This window comes from Octopus bimaculoides, chromosome 11 (genome assembly GCF_046866305.1).
Source record: "Octopus bimaculoides isolate indiv1 chromosome 11, ASM4686630v1, whole genome shotgun sequence".
In the NCBI taxonomy this organism is placed as follows: Eukaryota; Metazoa; Mollusca; class Cephalopoda; order Octopoda; family Octopodidae; genus Octopus; species Octopus bimaculoides.
This window is the reverse complement of record NC_142938.1, coordinates 51,316,392-51,340,511: the sequence shown is the minus strand read 5'-3', so window position 1 is coordinate 51,340,511 and position 24,120 is coordinate 51,316,392. Positions and strand designations below refer to the sequence as shown.

The window sequence follows — 24,120 nt, the reverse complement described above, 5'->3', positions numbered from 1 at the left end:
GGAAAAGTGGTTATTGCAGGGGTGGGAAAGGGGATTATACATGACAAAGATGACTAGAGGCAAAGAGTGAAGGCACATGGCTAAGTGGTTAGGAATATTTGGCTCACCTATTGTAAGGTTGTGAGTTTGATACCAAGGTAGTGTGTGGTGTCCTTGAGCTAGACACTTTATTTCACATTGCCCTAGTTCACTCAGTTGACAAAAATGAGTTGTACCTGTAATTCAAAGGGCCAGCCTTGTCACATTCTGTGTCACACTGACTTTCACTGAGAACTACATTAAGAGTATGCATGTCCGTAGAGTGCTCAGCCACTTACGCATTAATTTCTTAAGCAGGCTGTTCCATTGATCAAGTCTACTGGAATGCTCATTGTTACACTGACTTAGTGCCAGAAGTGGAGAGATGAGTGGATCAGGAGTATTTGAGTGCAGAAAATGAGTCCACCCAGCTCTAAGGAGTAGAAGTCAACATGGTAGTGATAGAAAAGACAAAATGCCTATAGACCAGGGACTGGAACCTATCTGTTAGTTATTTAATGCCAATCAGTTGATTGACCCTTTTCTGGGTGTGGTTTAACATGTCTGAGTGTGTGTGTGTGGCAGCACCCCACCAGATATTGGACCATTACTGCATTGTGGGCCTCACTTGAGGCTAACAAACTAACAGCAGTTGTTGGGAGGTGCCCTGCAGTGAACCAGTCTCTGGAAAGTAGTCTAAGCTATGATTAGGATGTGCTTTCACCAGGTGAGATTCTCAGTGATAAGTAAACCAAATATTTAGAATGACCATGAGGGCTGTAGCTGTGTGCAACTCATATTTAGTAAAATTTGTGCTGTGATGATGTTTTCTTGAAATGTATAGTGCTTACATATATTTGCTGTTAAAAGACAAGGTTGGTAAGGCACAACTAGAAGTTGCTCCCAGGATCTCTTATTTGTGAAATTAATGCAGATTTGGCATTTGGTGTCTTGATTGCATTTGGTTGGTGATTGGTAGTGAAGGCTAGGAAAGAATCTGCATAAAAGTGGCTGTTATTGGTTGCAATAGTATATAGGTCATTGCTGCATAGAAGGAAGAAAGTTGGGTCCAAGACCAAAGCCTGGGGCTCATCAAAGTTGGTTGAGAGTAGAGCAGAAAGAGTTCTACCAACATATGCTTGATTGTGTGATCTGATAGGAAGAAGCTATTAATCCAAGAGGTGAGAGGTGGGCAGAACCTGTATGTGGGAAGTTTTGATGGATTTACATGTCAGACACAGGAAAAAGCTTTGTTGGTGTTAGGGTAACAACATTGCTTTCACCAAATTTCTCTAAAGTGAGGGCCATAATTTAGATAGGTTATGTGCACCTGTGCTATGCCAGCATGGATAAATGAATGTTAAAATGATATTGATACTTGTTTTTTTTATTACATTCAAAACTAGAATTCTTTATAGAAATACTATATCAATCCCAAGAAAATATCAACATAACTGACCCTTCTGTTTTATTGACCTGAGAAGAATGAAAGGTGAAGTTTACTAATATTATTTGGACTGAAAACATGGACCACAACGAAAAAGTGCAAGTTGATGCTGTAATGAGTGTCCCAACAAACTGCCTAAACTTTGAACGTGAGAATGTTTTGATCTGTAAAAAGTGGAGTTCGAAAAGTCACATCTTTGTACTCTCTATAGTAGAACAAACTTGTGTGTGTTATGTGTATGTATTTGTGCGTGTTATATTTTTCTCGCTACACGGCACACCCGTCTGTAACTGTATTTAAATTACTTTATCTCTTATCATTCTCTTTAAATTGTTTTATCTTTATTACAGCTACAATTTCATAAAATTCACTTGTTGCTAAAAGTATAATTTTTTTTTTTATTGTTGCTTCTCCTGCATTGGTTGTTAATTTCTTTTGATTACTGCCTGAATCACATATTGATCAAGTGGTTAACAGCCTTGACCTTCTGTCTTATTGAGACTATATAAATAGCTGAGTTGTGTTGTTGCTGCTGCTGCTACTTTGACATTGTTAAAGTATGGGATAGGCAGTTGTAACTAGTAACTCCTAGCACTTCACTTCATACAGACCTCTGTTTTCCTTTACTCCTAAATCTAACTTCAGTTTTGTGCATTTTTGCAACACTCATTTATATAACTTCTACAGCTACTTCTACCAATTTACTTTTAAAATGGCCAGTCAAAAATCCAGGTTTGTTTTTATATTTTTAAAGTTCTTTCCAATTATTTTAATATATTTTGTTCATTTACAATTTTCAGTACAACAAATGAAACAAATTTGAAATTCATTTCAGAAGAAATTTTTTTAAACTTCTGTTGTGTTTTTGTAATTTATTTTCTTACATACAGATACACTTCAGTCATGAACTGTATGTAGTTGTGATCTTCATACCCCACCTCCATGTTATTCAGGTTAATAACTGTTTAATGTATTTTTAGTTGGTATAAAAATATACTGATAAAATTGCTATGTATCTCCAACAATTTTAATTGTGAATTTAAAGTGACAATGATGTAGTTTTCAAAGTTTTAGCTACTTAAAAATTTTCATGAATCTCCTTCCTATCAAAATTTTCAAAGTTTTATTGCTTATCAAAGGTTCTGAATTTATTGTAATTATTCTGGACACCTTATTTTCATGGGTGTGACACAGATGTCAAAATTATTCATATTTGATGTCTACTGTGTCAAAACTAAATATTAGCTCTACATTTGTTATCTGGAGAAAACTGTGATAACATGAGTGAGTTGATAATATTTAACATGACAGATATTTGTCTTCCAAGTTTATTAAAACATTAGTTACACTATAATTAATCAAACTGTTGAAAGCAATGAGGGAGTTTGTGCTGTTATTTTTTGGTTGAATCTCAGATAGGCTTTTAAACAGATTATCTTTAACTTTATTACTCTACCTGATGAATATATGCAGCAAATTTCTGGCATTTAGTTTTTCTTCAGTCAATATTTTTCGTATTGTAGTTGGTATATTTTTATTCTCTTAGTATATAATGAGTTGTTTCTTATCGTCTCTACTGGAACCAAACTACACTTGTGTAAATGAAAGAAATATATTTATCCAGTTATATTTCTTTTGTTCACATTTCTTCACTTTTGAGAAGTGATACCAGTGTCTTTATTCAATTTCTATTCTCTAAAATGACCAAAACACTCATTGTTGTAGGTGATTTAGCTTCATGTGAAAGAATGTTAAAAAATATTTTCAGTTTCTTGTAATCCTGAAAACACAACAGTGGACTAGAATATCACAACTATATATCCATTCACTATTTTATTTCATTGTTGATTGCACAAACTCTTCAAAATACTCATATTAACTGAGTGGACATATATATATTGAAATTATCCATCTTATTAAAATGCTTTTCTTGCAGCATTATTTTTATTTGTATAAAATATTTTTTTTATTTGTCTAAAAGTGTCAAAATATTTGAGATAAATGTTTGCTTTTATTTTTTTAGATCCCTAAAAAAATATGTGTAAGTTTTTCTATGCCTCAGTAAATTACTTTTTTGTTTTTTTAATTAATCTATATTGGATAGGTGACTTTAAATAGACAAGCATTTTTATACTGAATTATTTGAAGAGAAAGTGTTGGTTACTAACTAATAAGAACTTGTCAGCTAAGGAAAACTTTAAAAAAATGATTTATCTGGGTTGAAATTATCAAAGTTTCAATAAATAATTAGAGAACATTCAAATCAAATTTTCCTGCATTTTAGTTTAACTTTAGATCTTTAGTTTAACTTTAGATCTCTGCAATTTATTTTCTAGTGAAGATCAACAAGAATGTGATTGGGAACTGATGAGGTTTCCATGAGTTCTGACATTTCTGCCACAGCCCCTTATTGAAGGGGAAGAGGTCAATACAAGTACATATTTTCTATTATTCCAAAATTATTTCTTGCTTCTAGTTTACTAATTTTAGTCTTTTTAGTACTTGAAAAATAAGACAAAGTGACAAAATTTTTTTTTTTAATCTATTCTCAACATCTTTAAACCGTTAGTATTATGAACCTAATTTGTAATTTCAGTATAAATCTAAGCTGTGGGTTGATTATTATTTTTTCTAATTAAAACTTCTTTTCATTGTACACATATATGTAGTATTGTGTATATCTAAGCCTTACTACTGCCCTTCTTAACTGCTGCATTTGAAGCTATCAGGATTTCATTGATTCCAATGAAATTCTTAACTTTTTATAAACATACATCATCATCGTTGTTTAACGACTGCATTTCCATGCTGGCATGGGTTGGACAGTTTGAGTGAGGACTGGTGAGCCAGAAGGCTGCACCAGGCTCCAATCTGATCTGGCAAAGTTTCCACAGCTGGATACCCTTCCTAACTCAAACCACTCCAAGAGTGTAGTTGGTGCTTTTATGTGCCACTGGCACGAGGGCCAGTCAGGCGGTTCTGGCAATGACTATGCTCAAAAGGTGTTTTTTATGTGGCACTGACAACAACCACACTCGAATGTTGTTTTCCACGTGCCACCGGCACATGTGCCAGTAAGGCAATGCTGGCAATGATCACACTCGAATGGTACTTTTTATGTGACACCGGCACAGGAGCCAGTCAGCGGCCCTGGCAACAATCATGCTCAGATGGTGCTTTTAACATTCCACTGGCACGAATGCCAATCAGGTGGTACTGTCATCAACCAATTTTTAATTTATGACTTAAAGATATGAATTTTTATTTTTTATTTTTTTAATCTTACTCTCTTCATTTTTCAGTGCTCTGAAAATACTTTTAAAGAGATTTAACCATAAATTCTTTCTGTTTTGGCCTTAGCTATAACTTCTCTCTCATCAACTTTATCTCTCTCATCAACTTTATCACTTTACTTTCATTTCATTGAAATGAGATTCCTTTAAAAAGTATAAAAAATAAAATAAAAATGTGACTGGGTTTAAATGAAGTTTAAGATTCAATATAACTTCACAGCTGCAAATATCCTTGACAGGCAGAAACTGGAGTAATCTAGGACATAGAATTAATGCTTCTCTTAATGTTAATTTCCATTGATGGACATGACTGATCTTTAGGTGCATAAAACACAGTTGCTACTCATAAGTGCACTACACTCTGCATAAATAATGCCAAACTAAGGTTCTCAAAGTTATTACAGACATCATTGTGATCTCACATGTAGAACACTGTTAAAACTGTTCTAAAGACTAAATAAACTTTCTATTTAAAAACAGATTGTGTAGAGGGTCATCAACTAACTGTAACTGAAGAATATTCTAGTTAAAACCTAAATTGAAGTATTAGAACAATGATGCTGCTATACATGCATATCCTAAGTAACATCCACAAGTAGCCAGCTGGTTAATTGGAAGGAACTAGTATATTTTTATCACAAGCTCATAAAAGCTGAACATAGTTGTTTCACTCTATTCAATGCAGGATAGCCTACAAAGGACATTGGAGCATTGTCACTCCAATTCTAGCTAATTAGTAAAAGAAAAAAATGCTTCTCACTGACATTCCAATTATAACTAATGCTTTATTATGCAATTATTATTAGCGAGTTTTTCAAATTTTATTCTATTTTTCATTCATTTTCTATAATTTATGTTGTTTGTATTAAAAGAACTAAATTATCTAATATGTCAATTATCAATGCTGTATTCTGAAATTATAGTTTATCAGAAAAAGCAAAAACTGTTTGAATTCCTCCATAATGATATTTTTTCCTACTTGTAATTTGTGTTTTGATAACAGAACTAACAGTTGTAGTTAGCTTGAATCTGCATAGATTATTACCAATCTTTACCATTTCACTCTAATTTTTCAGAATTAATGATTCATTTACTGCTGCTCTTTTTCGCTCTCTTAAAAGTATTTGTTTCATTACATTGTCTACTTGTCTTTTGATTTGGTGTGTGCATCATCAATTGAAGAGGTTAGTTCTTCAAAGGCAACACATTTGGACAATGCTTATAGTAACTGTCTTCTGGTCTCACGGTTAATGAACGCAAACAATGAGCAGTAAAGACTGGCTGCAAGAGCAACTTACACAAATCAATATACGTACCAGCTGTAGCCCCCTGAAAAAAAAAAAAAAAGATTGATTTACAAAATTAGGAAGTAAAGAGAAAAAAGGTGAAATTACATCAATCACTATCATTGATTATATGTTAGTTTTATCTTTGCTCTGTGAAGAATAAATATTGATTGATTGATTGCCATTCCTTCAGTAAATATCACCTGCTGACCAGTCAGCTTATCAATACTGATGTCCTGGGTTACATTTTTTTTTTTAAGCACAAAGCTAGGAGTTTATTGGAAGTTGATGAGCTTGTATAACTTTACTGCCTTAACAACATTAGAACTATAAGAAAGGGCAATTCACTTTAACCAGCGGTTAAAATTCACTTTGGTCTTATTTGTATTTAATATTGCAATTTGTGAACAGTGGCATCAAAAAGATTACTTTTCCTCTGAATCAGTCGGTCAGTATGTTACCACTACTGCAAAAATGACAAGGGAGTGTCACTAGTTCTTCTGTTTCTTTCTGATGTTTATAATCATTATTGATTATATATATATATATATATATATATATATATATATATATATAAATAATAATAATAATAATAATAGTAATATTAGAGATAAAATCCAAAATTACAGGTAAAAACTCAATTAAAATCAATTTATTAAAAATTAAAATTAAATTAAGCTTCACAGTATAAAATATATTAATATATAGTATTAGGGAAAAGAACCAAGGTTTATGAACTCATTGATGAACATCCATATATATTTATATATATATATATCTGTATATGTATGTTTGTATATATGCAAAATATACAGCCTCCCATACATTTGTACATATGATGGACTTCTGTGTCCTTTCCATTTACTAAATTCCACTTATAAGGTCAGCTTGAGGGCTATGGTTGAAGACATTTAGTTAGTGCTATGTCATGGAATTGAGTCAGGAATCATGTGGTTACAAAGCAAATTTCTTTGCACCCACTTGAGGCTTGCCCGACAAAGGACAATAAAACTGGTTTAAACATTTAAAAACCTTGTTCCCTCTTGCTTTACCTTACCCCTTTCTTTCCCTTTCCTTATGACATAAACTTTCAGTACTCTACAATCTTGGCAGAAGTCAAACACTGAAGTCTAGATTTTTGCTTTGCTTTTTGTTTTTCAGTTCTTTTTTTTATTTCTAATTTTATCATTTACTTTTCAATCTAAATGATAGCCATACATTTAACCTATTTTATTGTGACTAATATATAGTTTTATTTCAGCAAATGTTCCTGTTTCCATATTCAGTGCATAACTTATGTTTATGATTTTCTTCTCAGGACTGTGTTTGTGATTTTGCATTCTGTCATATAGATACAAATATTTTTATACTTGTATATCCCACTGTTTTACACAAACAATAAGGCATAAATGCAAGAATAAAATTTGCTTAGTGGGATGCAAACCTAGTTTTTCAAGAGGATATTCAAAGCATTTTCATTGCCACCACCCAATTTTAAGTGATGTACTTGCACCCCCTGTTCCTGAGCCTATGCAATAAGGCTTATATTTCTGTGTGTTTTTGGTATGTTTTACTTAATATTTCTGCTTTTGTACAATACCCGATTTCTGTTTTGTAAAATTATTCTCTAAAATTGCAAAAAAAAGTGAAAACTAGTTTCTAGGTATAATTGCAAAGAAGGCAGGAGATATTCAATTTTTTCATTCATGCTTCTATACATAAAGTCTTCATTATAGGAATGTATCCTAATCCTGTGTCCAAATTGAGACTGCTGCCTTGGTTATTAATATATTTTTGATGCTTATTTCTCCTCTATAGACGTAGTACATCTCATGGTAGTTTGGCTGGCAGACATCCTAAAGGGTAACACCATTTCAGATAACTTCTTCAGCTTTCAACTTGGCATATATTTCTTGTTGGAGTTTTATATCTATTGGTTCTCAACTTTCTTCTGTTTCTATTACATTATTATAATTCTATAACATTTCACCCACTTTTTTTTATATTTGCTTTATTTATATTTTGGTTTAATTTTATAACCCTTATTATCTTTCACAACCTGGAAATTCTGGTGGTGTTTAATTTAGAAGCTTTAAAAAATCATTGTTTAATTGGAAATTAAAATATATTAAATTACTGGAATAAACTACAAACATCTCATTGTCAGTCCCATTATAGTGTGTGCGTGTATGTATATGATATATAAATACACACACATACACTCACGCAAAATATATATCCATAAGCAACATGAAATGAAGTATTATCTACTAAAGTATCACCTTGATATAATGCATTATTTTGCAAATAGAAATATTTAAACTGTAAAGTGCGTAGCCACATCAAAGTGGCAGATGAATAATGTTACTACTATTTTAACCCCAGGCAGATTCTCCGCCAGCTAGTTATCGGTACAACACTTTGCACCCTTTATATACAATATATTGCTAGCAGGAAGAGCGAACCCCTTCTACCGTCCAGCAGCTGTCAGGATCCTAGGTACTAGCCAGTTTCGAGCTATTTGGCTCACATCAGCCGTGCGCATCTGCGCAGTGGAGTGATAGCTAAGATCCACTTCTGCCAGTGATAGATTGTAAACAAAGTGACCACCAGTCACTGATTTGCAACAAGCAAAATAGCTACTTATAAAATCTCAAGTTATGGAGTAGTACTTCGGTATGGCTACTCACTTTACTGTTTAGTATACATTTACATACTCTCTTTGAGATTTTATGACTGTCAGCTGCTGGAGGGTAGTTGGGGTTCGCTCCCACTTCTAGTGATATATTGTATATAAAGGACGCAGAGCTTGCACTGAAGACCAGCTAGTGGAGAATCTGCCTGGGGTTAAACTAGTAGCAACATTCATCTGTCACTTTGATGTGGCTACTCGCTTTACTAAAGTATCACCATGATATAATGCATTATTTTGCAAATAGAAATATTTAAACTGTAATGCGAGTAGCCACATCTTATAACTAAATATTTAAACTGTTTCATCTATCTCCATAAAGACTCAGATGTTTGCATTTTGTCAAAACAGAAATTAATTAAAACATTAGATACAATTGTTTCTTGTTTCATAATTAAAATGATATAAAAACCAAATGGATCTCTGTCAGTTCAATAATTGGTACTCAGTTGTGTGAGCTACTGCGCTGCCTGCTCACTGAACTAGCATATAAGTGGTTGAATATACCACAGATACATGTAAGATAATTTGCATTATAGTTTTGAAAAAATGTTAAAAAAGAACTGCATTCTTCAAAACTGGCACTAAGAATAAGTACAAGCTAAAATTACTACCTGCTTTTATAGCAAGTTAATGCAGCTAGTTTATTCCATCCCCCTTTGACTTTTAGTTCAAGCAATTGAAAAAACTGCATTATTTATTGAATGACCTGCATGCAAATCCCAAGATAGAAAATCATTGGCATCTGAAAAATAATTTTCTATCATGGGAATTGCATGTATTGTATATATATAAATGTGGGTGTATGTGTGCATGTGTATACGCTTTTGGTCATTTCCCAACTTTCATGACCAAAGATAGTTGGATAATATCCCTAGTCTCAGTTGATCACACTTGGGAATCTGGCTGGGAAGTCTAATAATTGCTTCTGATAGGACCAGAGGAGGTACCTAAGAACCCCACACCCCTCCCAGGAATAGTGAGCAGAGCAGAGAAGATGGATGCATGTGTGTGTGTGTGTGTGTGTGTGTGCAGGTGTGTGTGGTTCTGTGGTAGGAAATTTGCACCCCAATAACATGTTTAGTCCCACTGCATGACACCTTAGGCAAGTGTCTTCTATAGACCCACACCAACAAAGCCTTGTTAGTAAATTTGGTAGATGGAAACTGAAAGAATCCTATCATATGTGTGTGTTGTATTTGTCTCCCACCACTGCTTGACAGCCAGTATTGGTTTGTTTACATCTCAGGAACTGAGAGTGCACAATGTTCTTAATGGTCAGTGATGGTCTTCCTCAGTCATGAGTAGTCAGCCACCATATGTATATGTATGTATTGATGGATGTACATATGTATGTATGTATATATAATATATGCATTTATATGTGTGTGTGTGTGTGTATGGCACATCAGTTCCTGTTGAAGTCCAATCCATGCCAACATGGAAAATAGATGTTAAACAATCTCTCACACACACACACACACACACACACACATTCACATTTTTTTTTATTTAATAAGTTTGATTTGGCTCCATGCAACTTTGTTTTTGTGGGCTCATTGAACAAACATAGCATTTAAAATGCATGGAGCCAAATGAAAACTGTTGTTAAATGAATGATATATGCAACTTTTTCCAAATGTGTTGAGTGCCACTTTTTCATTTGTGTGTGTGTGTGTGTTTGTGTGTGTGTGTGTGTGTGTGTTAATGTTAATGTTAATGTTAATGTTAATGTTAATGTTAATGTATAGTTGTATAACAATAGGATTGCATTTAACTAGAGCAATGTTTCAGAATATAATTTTCGTTTCATTAAGATTTTATGAAATATTTTGTAAGCATTGCTCTTTAGTCTTTGAGTGACAGTAAATTTATTTCTGTGAAACTGTCAGAACTGCTAAGTTAATTAAGCATTGAACTACCTCCATGTATTGCAGATTTTAAATCTGCTGCTAGTGTTTCTTCATTTTAGAGACATAAAGATCTGGGAATATTCCTTTGCTTCAAGCCTATCAGAAAAAAAAAAAAAAACCCCCAAAAAACCTTCAGTGTAGATTTTCTGAGACAGTTGTAGAGATTTTTCATATTCAATTAGAAGCATCATACTTACATAGTACAAAAAAAAAGATTACATTTGATGATTTTAAATTTTCATTTTTTTATAGACATCAGAAGAATTAAGTTTTACTAATTATGACAAAAATATAATTTATGTAAAGCATAAATTAAATTTATTCTATTGTTTATTGTTGTGTGAATAATTTAACAATCTTTGGTGGTGGTCACTTTCCTTTTGTGGGTATTTTTGGTTTTCAGAACTATATCTCTCACTAGACAAATTATTGGTGTACAATAATCAGTTGTTTCTGATTTATTACAGTAATAATGATGATGATGATAAAAAAATTGAAAGTGTTTCTTAATTTTTTTTTACGTGGTTTGTGATTGACAAGAAAAATATCAAACTGGGTGATGGGGTTAAATCCTCCATCTTGAATCTTTATTCCTTTAGACATATTCAACTGTGAATGCAGTTGGGTGATAACATATTTCTAATTAAGTTAATCTTTGGGAAAATCCCTTCAAAGCTAGCTAGCTAATTAAGGGATCTCCCTGAATTGTTAAGAAAATATCTGTACTTGACAAGAAGATAAATATTGATACCTAAAGTTTAAAACAGATTGTTATTTTAACTGATTTTCAATCTCTATAAAATGACATTTGATAAAGGGTTCAATGTCTTTAATTAAGGATCATTTTATATGAAATAAAATATTTTGAATCAATGTAACTCATGGATAAATACCTAGAAGTCATTAATAACACTGTAACATGATTTTTGTCCTTGGGTAGCTTACCCCTAGAAAATATGAGAAATGGCTAATATTGCCCTCAAACTTTGCTTTTTTTTACATTTATTCAAACCTCAAAGAATCCTTCTTAACACATAGCTATGATGCTCCCCCACTACTCCTGCTCATGATCAGAGGGACATATTGTCAACCACTAAGAGACATGCTCAAGTGGTTAAGGTCAAGCAACAAACAAGCAAGTCTATGGTATTGAGCAGATTATTTGTTATAACAATAGTTCTGCTTCAGTAACTCAGCACTGAATCTGTCTGAAATGTTATAGAAAATATGTTTGAAAACATTGATGCCCAGGTCACAAAAGCAAAGTTTGAAGTAAATAGTAGCCATTTCCTTTGATTTCTAGACAGAGACAAATAGGAAATAACTTATTGACCAAAGACAAATTTTAAAGTTTGTTACACATTGATTCATTTACTGGATCAAAGTAAATGAACTGTTCATTGTTAATTAAGTTCATCTAATTCTAGTTTTTCACATCATTTAATACCCTTTATTACTTTTTGGTGAAATTCTTTCCTCTGGTTGTTTCTTTGCATACTGTTTCATTTAGTTAATTCACTAAAGTTCTTTTTCTTACAGGTTTTAAATTTTTAAGCTTTAGCATTCCTTTGAGTCTGTGAAGACAATTTATCTTAAGAAATTTTGTGTATTTCAGCAAAATAACACATTTTACTAAATTTACTAATCTTTGATTAATCACTCATTATCTAACTATGCTATTATATTTTGCAATTATTCATTATTAAATTAATAGTTAGTTCATAACTTCACTAATTTTTTTTATTCATTGGTTTAGTATCTGTTTAGAAATCTGTCACTTTTTATGAATATACTATCATTAGTAACTAAATTTAATTGTATGCATTTATAAAATGCTTAAATATCAGTTTTTTTTCATGACACTCTGCATTATTGATCAAATTTTTTGTTTGTTTTTATTCCTCTGTGAGTTAATCATTACTTTTGTTCTTTTCTCCAGTTCAAAAGAACCATTTTGGAACCTAGGTAGGGTACCTTTTTATATATTTAAATTGCATGTAGTGTTGGATGATAATTATTGCTATTTATTTTTTTTAATGCAGTAAAAATGGAATTACAAATTGGCTATGGTAGTTCTGAAATCAATCTAGTTCGATTTTATCTGTAATTTCAAGTGTTGAAAGAATCAAAAGAACTGATATTTTATTATCAATTGTATTTGCTGCAAATCTGGGTTAATCTTGTCATAGAAAGTAAGGCTACTTTTATAAATAGAAGCCTTAGAAAAGACATTGGCTTAAGTATTGACGATGGGAAGGAAAATGAAATTAATGAAACTATATTAATATTGTAACAGTAAAACTTCAAATATTTCTCATATTCTGTCAAACACTAAGCTTCAACGAAAGAAGATACTAAGCAGCTGATATTCACCCTTTTAATGCTAATCTATATTGATTATTATATTTGTTAATAAGCAACAATCTTGTCATACCAGTTTTGCAAAGTTAATCTTGTCCAAACTGCCACAAATAAAAGTATAAATTTTAAACAGCTATTGTACATTCATATTTTGATTAATGAAATGAGAAAAAAAAAAAATCATTTTGCAAGGTGTCTTTCTGGTTTCTATACAGAAATGCATTTTCTGTAATATTTTTAATTTTGAAAGGACACAGTACTTTTTAAAAGAAGCAAGTAGTAACGAGTTCAAATTTTTAAGACATTAAGGGTCACTGTTAGTAATGTGTCTAAAGTTAGGCTGTAATTTCAGTTTAGATATTCAGTACTGTAATTTAAAATGATAAAGAATATGTTCCCTTTATAATGTTATAAACAATGTTATTTTTATCTCAACCTCTGCTAATATCTCCCCAATACTGAAAATGCCTTGCTACAGTGAAAACCAAGTGTGCACATGCATTATTATGATTAGTAGCCCCTATTAGAAGGGCAAGGTTGTTAGGTGATGCCTTGTGCTTAAGAAATCAATGTTCCAGAGACATAAGGAAATAACATGTTCAAAGTTCTTTTTTAATTTAAATAACATGAAATTTTAACAACTTATATTCTTATAGCAAACAACTAAGTTCAAAGATAAAAAATCCTGTAAAAGCTACTGTGCAGTATTATAAAATAAATGTGATGAGTAAAGTTTAAGAAATAAAATTACCATATTTGTTGGCATATAACATGCAATTCCAATGCACATTGGGCTTCTTTCAGTTTCCATTTACCAAATCCATTCACAAGGGTTTGGTTGGCCCAGGGCTATAGTAGAAGACACTTGCCCAAGGTGTCATTCAGTGAGACTCATCCCATTGTTAGGAAGCAAGCTTTTTACTACACATATGCATGTGCCTTAACACACAACCATGCTTGCACCTATATATAGGATCATGAAAAATTCAAAGTATAAAAAACTCCCTATAGTGTTTTTGCAATCACTGGAGATTGTATAAAGTTTCACATTCAAGAATGACCAATAGTAGTAATACCATTTGTAATTCTTGAATGCAAAACTTTCAAAAGAGAAAATATTTAAGGGGCGTACATGTGCATGTCTATTCTAAAATATAGCTGACTCAGTATTGAATCAAATATGCATTAAAAAGGTATAGGAAACAATCAGGGAAGTGATGAAAAAACTTTGCCCTACTTGTACTTGAATTTAAATCTCATCTCCTGGTTTGGTAGTTATACTAGAGGCCTTAACTTATAATTACCATTATAGATGTTTCTGTAAACAAACCCTTTATGCATCAAAAATGCATGAATGATTTAGTTTAGCATGAATATACTTCTACTACTACTACATGCATGAAGAGACAGTGTTATGAAAATGTCTGTGGCTTAAGATATTGTGGGATGCTGTGAAAGAACTATTATTAATGCTTTGCATGGTGTGGAAGAGTAAATAATTCATGACGGTGAGAACAGCTGCAAAAAAAGTATTTGTAAAGTTTCAAAGATGCTGGCAGTGAAGAATAATTTGGTTCCCGAGATAGCAGCAAAGATGAAATTCAAAGCTTTAAGAAAGGAATAAAAGTTTAACTACAGATCTTTGGACTGATTCATAGTTTTAAATATACCACTTGGCTAGAGTATTCAAAAAATTTTTTTCTTCTTACATTTATAAAATTTTCTGAAATTTCCCTCTCAAAAGTATAGTGCCTGTTAAATGCAAATGTATGTTATATGCTAGCAAATACTGTTGCATAATTTATCAGTTGTATCAATCATTGCTTTAGAAGTAAGTTGACTAATTAAGGCCACTTTTTAATTAAAAGGTTAATGGAGAGGCATCAGGATTCATTGAGATAACAGAAGCCAAAATTGATGCTTAATTTTATGTCAAAAAAAAAAAAAACCATTAGTTTTTAGTCTTCCTCAGCAGAACTGAGTTCTGGAAGTGCTATATTTTGGCCTCTCCACCTGTTACAGCAATTCCCTCCCTCTATGCACTAATTCTACTGCCCCTACCACCAGCAACTGTATCATCTTCACTACTTCTGCTACTCCATCCCTGTATCATCCTCATCTCATCCTCCTTTCATCCTTATCCATTATAACTCTCATCCTCCTTTCATCCTTATCCATTATGGTAGACTTCCCCCATCACTCATTCACCATTCTCATATCTTACAAACCACCCACCTACTTCTACTTAGCTTGTGCCTTGTGGGTGGGCTGCCTGGGCACCTTATTACTTTTATCTATGCCTTGCAGCTCCTGATAATTTTCTCTTCTTCCCCCATCCCTTTTCTTGTAACAGATGTGAGTAGCCATGCCTCTCCAGGAACATGTTCTGACCCTTCCCTCATAGTCGTCCCTCCATCCCTGGCATGAAGCTTAGCTCCACCTATCTCAGGGCTTGTCCTGTGAACTGCATGGCAAGTTCAATTGTGCAGGTGGCTTGAAAAAAAGCACTTGTACCCTCTGTAAAGCACTTGGTCCCGCCATTAGAAAAGGCACTCAGCTGTAAAAACTTTGCTAAAGCAGATATTGGAGCTCAAAACAGTCCTTGTACATATTGGTTCCTGTTAAACCATCCAACCCATGCCAGCATGGAAAATAGATGTTAAATGATGACAATGATTACTTTTTAATCCCCTTAATGCATGAACATTAATAAAATACTGGGAATCTTTGGTTCCAGCCTTTCAAAATAGAGTTAGACAAAATTGTTTCCAAATTCATCTTGCTCTTTAGAAATATTCCTTAATATTATGCTAAACATTTGCTATTGTAAATCAGAAAAGTTTTTTTTTAGAGAAATGCTTTTCACCAAGTTATCTAATAATCTCAGGCATAAAAAAACAGCATCCCCACTTAGTAAAGAAAAACAAAACTGCTTTCATTGTTTGTTTTTTTTTCTTGTGATATAACTGAGTGCCCTACATGAAATGAGTTGTCATCATTTTGATAAGTAATGTAAATGCAGAAATGTATTTTTACCTTATCTTACTTATACATTCTGTTTTTGTTTTAATTCATATTTTATCCTTCTTTTCCTGTACAAGTCTGTAACAACAAACATTACCCTATTTCCTACAATTCATCTCAGTACATATCTCTAATCTAAATCTTTCATCTCTATGCTCAATGTATTTAGCCTCACTTAGCATTTTCAGATTCCTTGACTCATTCCCTCCATATCATCATTGTACATATATGATGATAATAGCTGACACAGTTACTTGGTCAAAAAGATGGCTTCAAAATACAATCTTCTACAGGCAATCATACTCTGCTGTAGTAACATTAAGCTGATCAATGCATACTTAGGTGGAATATATGTCAGATGAAAACAATGAGGAAACTCATTATATACGCATGTATACATGCTTGTAAACATAGACAAATACAGGTATATCAAATACCATACAACATAAATTCTGGAGTTATTAAACTTATCTCTGCCTCAAGAAGAAGTATGATAATTGCCATTTGGCAATTAAGACCATCTTCATATGAGGAGGGGAGATAATCACAGGAATCAAGAATTCTCTAAAGCTAACATACCAGTAAGGAAAAGTACATGTTTTTATGTCTGGAGATAAGAGGACAGTTGTCTCAGTAGTCATCATCAGAATGACATCCTATCCTATCTCCAGTAACCAAGATAAACCCTGGGGTCAATTTGTTCGACTAAAGTTGGTGCGCCAGCATGGCTGTAGTCAGATGACTGAAATGAAAGAATATAGATGTAGACTATACACACACACACACACACACACACACACACACACACACACACACACACACACACACACACACATAGATACATGCACATACACTTGTATATGTATATATGCACACAACATGCACAGCCTCCTTTATATATACATATCCATACATATATACATATATGTATATATACATAGACATGTATTCACACATATATATGTATGTAAGTTGTGAGCCAATGGCCATTCACATGAGTAGTGTCTCATGTAAACATCTTGCTTGTGGGCCAACAAATTGTGCAGCTAACCCAAGCCCATAGTCATGAAAACTCCAGTGGAAAACATACTGTATACTCAAGTTTGTTTTTCTATGAGTGATGTGGTATAGAGTGAGAAGAAAATGTTGTATTGTGCAAAGTTTTAAATTCAATCAACAATAATGTTTGAATGTATTTATCTTGTACAGACCACATGACATAAAGTAAGTAATGACCTCTATCTGAATGTGGAACTAATTGTTCTTCTGTACTAGAATTGCATTGTATTTATGATCCTATATTTTACATATTACATGGCCTTAGTCAAGTGACTGAGACCAATAATAGGGAAGGATGTGCTTGTTGGGTGTGGATTTATCAGAAGTTATAGTGAGGAGATATTTTTTTTTAATGTGAGAATTCATTTTTTGGGAAATCAGTCAGCCATGTAAGTTATTGTGTAAAGCAGATGTGACAAATGTAGGGCATGACATTCTTTGTGAAGAAAACTGGTTTTAGTTGTGTTTTAAGATTCACAAGAGATTTGAAGAGAAATCAGTTACACAGCCTAGTTCAGAGGTTGAATTGGTGTGGGTGTTATTACATTTCTGTTAGAAAATTATAAACATAGTATCTGGGGGAGGTTGAGGTCAGGTCAGGAAAGTCCTGCTACTGTAACTCGGTTTGAGTGGTTGGTGAGTAAACTGTTGTCCCCACCACCCACACCATCTTGGCCTGCCAGATGAGGAGGGTATTTACTGGACACTTCGCATCACTGAAAACAAAACCCATCAAAAATGGGATGAGCTCATTGTGAGCCAACAGCCATTCACATTAGTAGTATCTCATGTAAACATTCTGCTTGTGAGCCAACAAATTGTGCAGCTGACCCAAGCCCATAGTCATGAAAACTCCAGTGGAAAAACATACTGTGCTCTCAAGTTAGAGTTGTTTTTCTATGAGTGATGTGGTATAGAGTGAGAAGAAAATGTTGTTTTGTGCAAAGTTTTAAATTCAATCAACAATGATGTTTGAATGTATTTATCTTGTACAGACCACATGACATAAAGTAAGTAATGACCTCTATCTGAATGTGGAACTAATTGTTCTTCTGTACTAGAATTGCATTGTATTTATGATCCTATACTTTACATATTACATGGCCTCAGTCAAATGACTGCGACCAATAATAGGTTGTTTGTTGTCCTTTGTTTTATGCCACGTACAAAGCATCTCGTGTAATGTCTGTTCTTCATAGTTATACAGTCTCACATATCCAACATAGTCAACTAAAATTACCCATGGACTCATACCTATCCAATTTGTGTGTTGTACAGTCTCTTGGATGGGTTTTTTTTTCTGTAACTTCTTCACAACCAAAAGCCTTGTGAATGGAAGTATAGGTAGGAACATGTCTTTTTGAACTGACATCACATGCTATCTGTCAATGAGTGTCTTTCTGAATTCCAGCTTTTTGTAAAACATATCTGATTATTGGGAAATATTACTTTGCTTTGTTGGCAAGTGGAAGCTCATCCAGCTATAGAAAATGTGTCTCAATAAATTCAAAATGTTCCATGTAAGCATGGAAAAGCAGACATTAAAACAGTATATATATATATATATATGCCCCTGGACTGGCTCTTGTGCGGGTGGCACATAAGATGCACCAGTTTGAGCATGACCGTTGCCAGTGCCGCCTGACTGGCCTTCGTAGAGTTTTCGAGCGAGATCGTTGACAGTGCCCCTGGACTGGCTTTTGTGCGGGTGGCACATAAAAGACACCATTTCGAGCGTGGCCGTTGCCAGTACCGCCTGACTGGCCTTCGTGCGGGTGACACGTAAAAGCACCCACTACACTCTGAGTGGTTGGCATTAGGAAGGGCATCCAGCTGTAGAAACTCTGCCAAATTAGATTGGAGCCTGGTGTTGCCATCCGGTTTCACCAGTCCTCAGTCAAATCGTCCAACCCATACTAGCATGGAAAGCGGACGTTAAACGATGATGATGATGATGATGATATATATATATACACAGATATACACATATGAAAATTCTTGAGGGGATATGAATTAACATTCATGGAGTTGTTTTTTATTAAAACAGTTACTCTGTCAAATATCATTGGAGTAATTTTGGTTATCGAACTGGTGAGATTGTTGAATACAGAAGACTGGAAATGATTGGCCATAAATGGGCTTTACTCTTATAACAATGAGAGTATGGTATCTGTCAATAGTTGTTTTAGTCATGGGCCTCGCTGATCAAGCGTCAGCTATGTTTAAATATCAGTCCAAAGCCTCATTCTCGACTGGCTGGCGGGATGATGGAAATAACTGAGAGTAGTAACAGTAATTATTACCACAATGATATTTGTCTTTTTGCAAGTTTCAGTCATTGAACTGTGGCCATGCTGCAGCATCACCTTGAAGGGTTTAGTTTAACAAACTGACCTTCATGCTTTTTAAAATCTGATTATTATTCTTTTGGTGTCTTTTGTGGAACTTCTAAGCTACTGATGCATAAGCCAAAACTGGTAGTCAAGTGGAAACGAGCACAAACATACACACACTCACACACAGTCTTCTTTTCACTTTTCGTCAACCAGATCCAGTCACAAGGTTGTGGCCAGTCTGGGGCTATAGTAAAGGACACCTGACCAAAGTGCCATACCGTGGGACTGAACCTGAAAACATGGTTGGGAAGCAAACTTCTGCTAAATGGAATTATCTGTAAAGATTGAGATAGTGACATGTACCACCAATTATTAGTTTAAAACATTTTCCTTTTGCTGCTAAATGTAGATTGAGCTTCTCTGAATGTGTTTATTTGTTTTGTTATTTTAGCTGTAATTTTCCTCCCTTTGATGTAATGTCAAGGTTCTTTTGTAGCTTCCTTTGCTCTCAACAAACCAACAACTCTTATCTCTGCCATGCAGGCATCCTTCTCATTGCATTTTCTGTGAATGTCAGTTGTATTTTCTGCTTACATTAAAACTTTTGATGCTCAAACACTTTAGAAAATGATGTAAATAATTGGTTCTGAATCTGCAATCAGCAAATATACCAGGAATAGTTTTATTATTTGGGGTTCAGACGAAATTAGATCATTTAGTTTTTTTTTTTAATTTAACTTCCTTCTTGATTTTGTCAACTTTGGTGTTCTTAAAAAGCAGTTTTTATTAAATTGACGCTGCAATATATTTTTAAATGTCATTTAGAAACACTTGTTTTATTCAGTGTGTGAAAAAGTCATAATATCCATTTTGTTTCTCCTCAGGGAATTTTGTACTCTTGTTAAGAGTACAGTAATACCTCACTTTCAAGACCTCTAGTCTACAAGTTTGTTTTCAGCTCACTTTTGTATGGTGCGCTGAAATTTTTCAAGCATAAAATCCAAATTTTGAATGAAGTGCAAAAGTTTCTACTACCATAACAAATGGTTCTGCTTGTTACTGAGAAACTTATAGAGAGTGACAAAAAAAGCTGCTTCTAAGCAAACACCCCAAGACTTGTTTTTTATGTCAAAAAGAAATCTACAAGTCCGTCTACGAGTATTTGTGAATCGGCAATCACATCTACAGGTGATGGTGTGCATGAATCTAGTGCAAGTGAAAGTGATTCAGAAAATGATTATAATAATATTTTTTATTATAACTGATCTAGACATTCTTTTTTCCATAAAATATTCTTTATGTTCTACTATTGTTTTATTGCCATTTATTTATGAGTACTATAGATTTTATAGGTAAAATATTTTTCTGGGAATGAATTACAATTTATAACATTGCTACTATGGGAAATTATTGCTCTGCTTTATGAATGGTCTCCAGGAACAAATTAACTCCTATATCTAGGATTTATTGTATTATCTTCAACAGACAAATATTACTATTATTCAAAATTATCCCAGAATGCATCATCAGCAGCAGCATTTAATGAATCCCCTTCCTAATGTTAACCACTTTATAATGTGTACTGGGTGCTTTTTCCATAGCACCAGGGTTGTGTTTTTACAAGTTATTTGGTGACCTCAATGGTGCTTTGTAAAAAGCATCCAGTACATTAAGTGGTTGACATTAGGAAGGGAATCCAGCCATAGAAACCATGTCAAAGCAGACAGTAGAACTTAGCACAGTCTTCTGACTTGCCAGCTCCTGTCAAAGCAGCCAACCCATGACAGCATGGAAGGAGATGTTAAATGCTGATGAAATCATTTTGTATGAAAATTTTACATTCTATCATGCCTACCTGTTTGATTCTGACTCTCACTCACTCACTCAGTCACACACACCCACACACTATTTCTCTCTCTCTCTCTCCCCTTTGTACACATCGATCTGAATGCTCTAAACAAGTTGAGGGAGCCTGTGTTAGCTTGACCTGCTAGAAATAACTGTTAAATCTCTTTCAAATCATACTGTTTTTAAAAGTGGGCACATAGGATGGTATAATCTTTTACAAACTATGTCTGAGAAATAGATGCGATGGTCATGTCTGGAATACTTTATATCATATGCATGCTTTATCAGAACTCAACTTAACATGGAGTTAAACAGCAACTGCTCTCAATTGATTCCCACTTGTTATTGTCAATCTATGAGCCTGACTATAATTGACAAATGCTTAAACCAACTTTCCATCCATCCATTCATTCCTTCTGAACATCTATTAAGAACATTTGAAAACCCACTTTGTTAAAAATAGACTGCTGTTATTGCTCAATCGTATCTCCTTAAGAAATATCGAAGGAAATATTTTACATAATACTTCGACATCTTTTGCTGACAGTAATAATGAATGTAGGTTAGTAAAATCAAGGTCTGCCTTTTATCTCTGATACACAAATGACCTGTAGTTTAGAGAGCATTATTAACCCTTTAGCATTTAATCTGGCCATATCCAGCCCAAATATTCCACCTGTTTTATGTCAAAACTGTCTGTATCCAACCTCTCACACCTACCCTACAATGTCATTTAAAAAAATATATATCCACACCATTCAAATTTTGAAGTTACAAGATATGTGATTAATTTAAAACAGTATGAATAAATAAGCAATAAATTTCACAAAGAAATTTGAATGCTAAAGGGTTAAGATACAATGAAAATTCTTAACAAAGTGCACAAAACTAGTTTGAGATTATGTCCCTTATCCATTTCATTAGCTAAATACAAAAACTTCTCCATTGACTCAAACCTTGAGCATCCTACCATCCTCTAAACTTCAACTGTTGAGGTTTCATCATTTTGCTTAAACCCTTATCTTCATTAACATTCTTTTGTAACAGATTAAAGTTGTCTTATCCATGAACATAACTGATAGTCTCAAGTATCCATATGAATTTTTTTCCAGCTACCAAAATCTCATATAACAAATCTTAACCCTTTCATTACCATATTTCTGTTGAAATATACCAATTTTATTTCAATTAATTTTTAAAATAATGAAAAATTTACTGTAATCATCATCATCATCATCGTCGTCGTTTAACGTCCGCTTTCCATGCTAGCATGGGTTGGACAATTTGACTGAGGACTGGTGGAACCAGATGGCTACACCAGACTCTGTCATTAAATTGCATTTGAAACAAATTTACTTAAAATTTTGGTGGAAGATTTTAACTTAGATTACTTTAAAACTAGAGGTTTTGTATCCTGGAACCAGGGACGACTTCAGGTGAGTTGGTACCAAAAGGATTTTAAAGTCCTGTTTAGAAGGAAAATTTAATGTTCAGAGTTTCCCTATTGGAATTGGTTATATCCTCATTTCACCTCTTCCTGCAAATATTGACTTTGCATCCAATTACAAGAATGTACTGTTTTGTTTCAGTTATTAATTCAGTTATTATTTGTTGATTTGCAATAATTTTATTTTTCAGATGAAGGCTATCTGAAAATATATTTGCGAGGCCGTCCTATAAATCTGTATGCTCCGTCCAGCGTTACTGATTTCAGCATGACAAAGACTGTAGAACCTCCTTCTGAAAAACTACAACTTGAATGGGTGTATCCTTCCTATTTGTTTTAGCAAAGCTTATTTTTATTCATTTATTTACAATGAAGCTGCTTATTATTATTATCACAGATAATGTCATCAACTGGTTATTGTTTACTAAAATTACTGTAAACTTGTTTGCTTAACCCTTTAGCATTTAAACTGGCCATATCTGGCCAAAATATTCTACATGTTTTATGTTCAAACTACTTAGATCTGGCCTTTGCATTTACCCCATAATGTCATTCTTAAAATAAACAATCACATCATCAAAATCTCAAAGCTATTTGATAATGCATGATTAATTCAAAACAATGTGAATAAATAACAATACATTTGACAGAGTAATCTGAATACTAAAGAGTTAATATCATCAGCTAGTTATTGTTATTGAAAAAAATTTGATCCCTAAGTGATCATAATAAGCAGCTTCTATTGTATTTAATTTTTAATATTTTAAAAGAATTTGTGATGATTTTCTTTTATTTTTGTATCTCATGACTTTTAAAAATTTGGTTGCAAAAATTCAAAACTAGTCTTGTAAGTATTCTTTTAATCGTTTTCATGAATACTGAATGTCTCACTTTTATTTGACATGGTAACCTGTAGTATAAGGAAGACACTTACACACTGGATAGCAATTTTTTTAAAATCTTGTACAAGCATTCAATAGACTCAGCAAATGAATCACTAAAGATCCTGTAACTTAAGATTAATAATTTCCTAGAGTAATCTTTTAGTTCCAAAATTCTGAGTTTTGAACCTTCAACACCCCATTTAAATCCAATTTCTACAAAGAAACTGTCATAAATGTCTTTCCTTATAGAAGTAAGAATTTCTACTGTTTATAGACCTTATAGTCAAACCAGGTTCCATTGCATTACACTGCAGACCATTGTTACTATTATATATAAGAAATTAAAACATAAAGTTATGTTATCAGTTTCAACTGTCAAAAACTGCCAATTGAGACACTTGGGCCATTTGATTAACTATCTACTATGGGATCTCCTCAGCGATTTGTCAAAACAATTGCAAATATTCAAATAGGAGGAGCCAGCAGCAACCTTTCTACCGATGTTCTGCTGT

At 33.3% G+C, this 24,120-nt stretch overlaps 1 protein-coding gene across 33 annotated transcripts in view; it reads left to right on the top strand.

Moving 5' to 3' along the window:
• Positions 1–24,120, top strand: part of LOC106869890 (echinoderm microtubule-associated protein-like 2) — a 220,070-nt gene that overhangs the window by 150,051 nt on the left and 45,899 nt on the right. For 26 of the 33 annotated variants that reach the window (XM_089359993.1, XM_089360000.1, XM_089359995.1 and 23 more), the window contains 2 exons: positions 12,589–12,614; positions 22,916–23,042. In XM_089359993.1, the coding sequence (XP_089216119.1) occupies positions 12,589–12,614; positions 22,916–23,042 (153 nt within the window). Of the gene's footprint in view, positions 1–3,488; positions 3,507–7,862; positions 7,908–12,588; positions 12,615–22,915; positions 23,043–24,120 lie in introns of all 33 variants that reach the window. The other 7 variants (XM_089359991.1, XM_089359987.1, XM_089359982.1 and 4 more) reach the window with 2 other exon arrangements.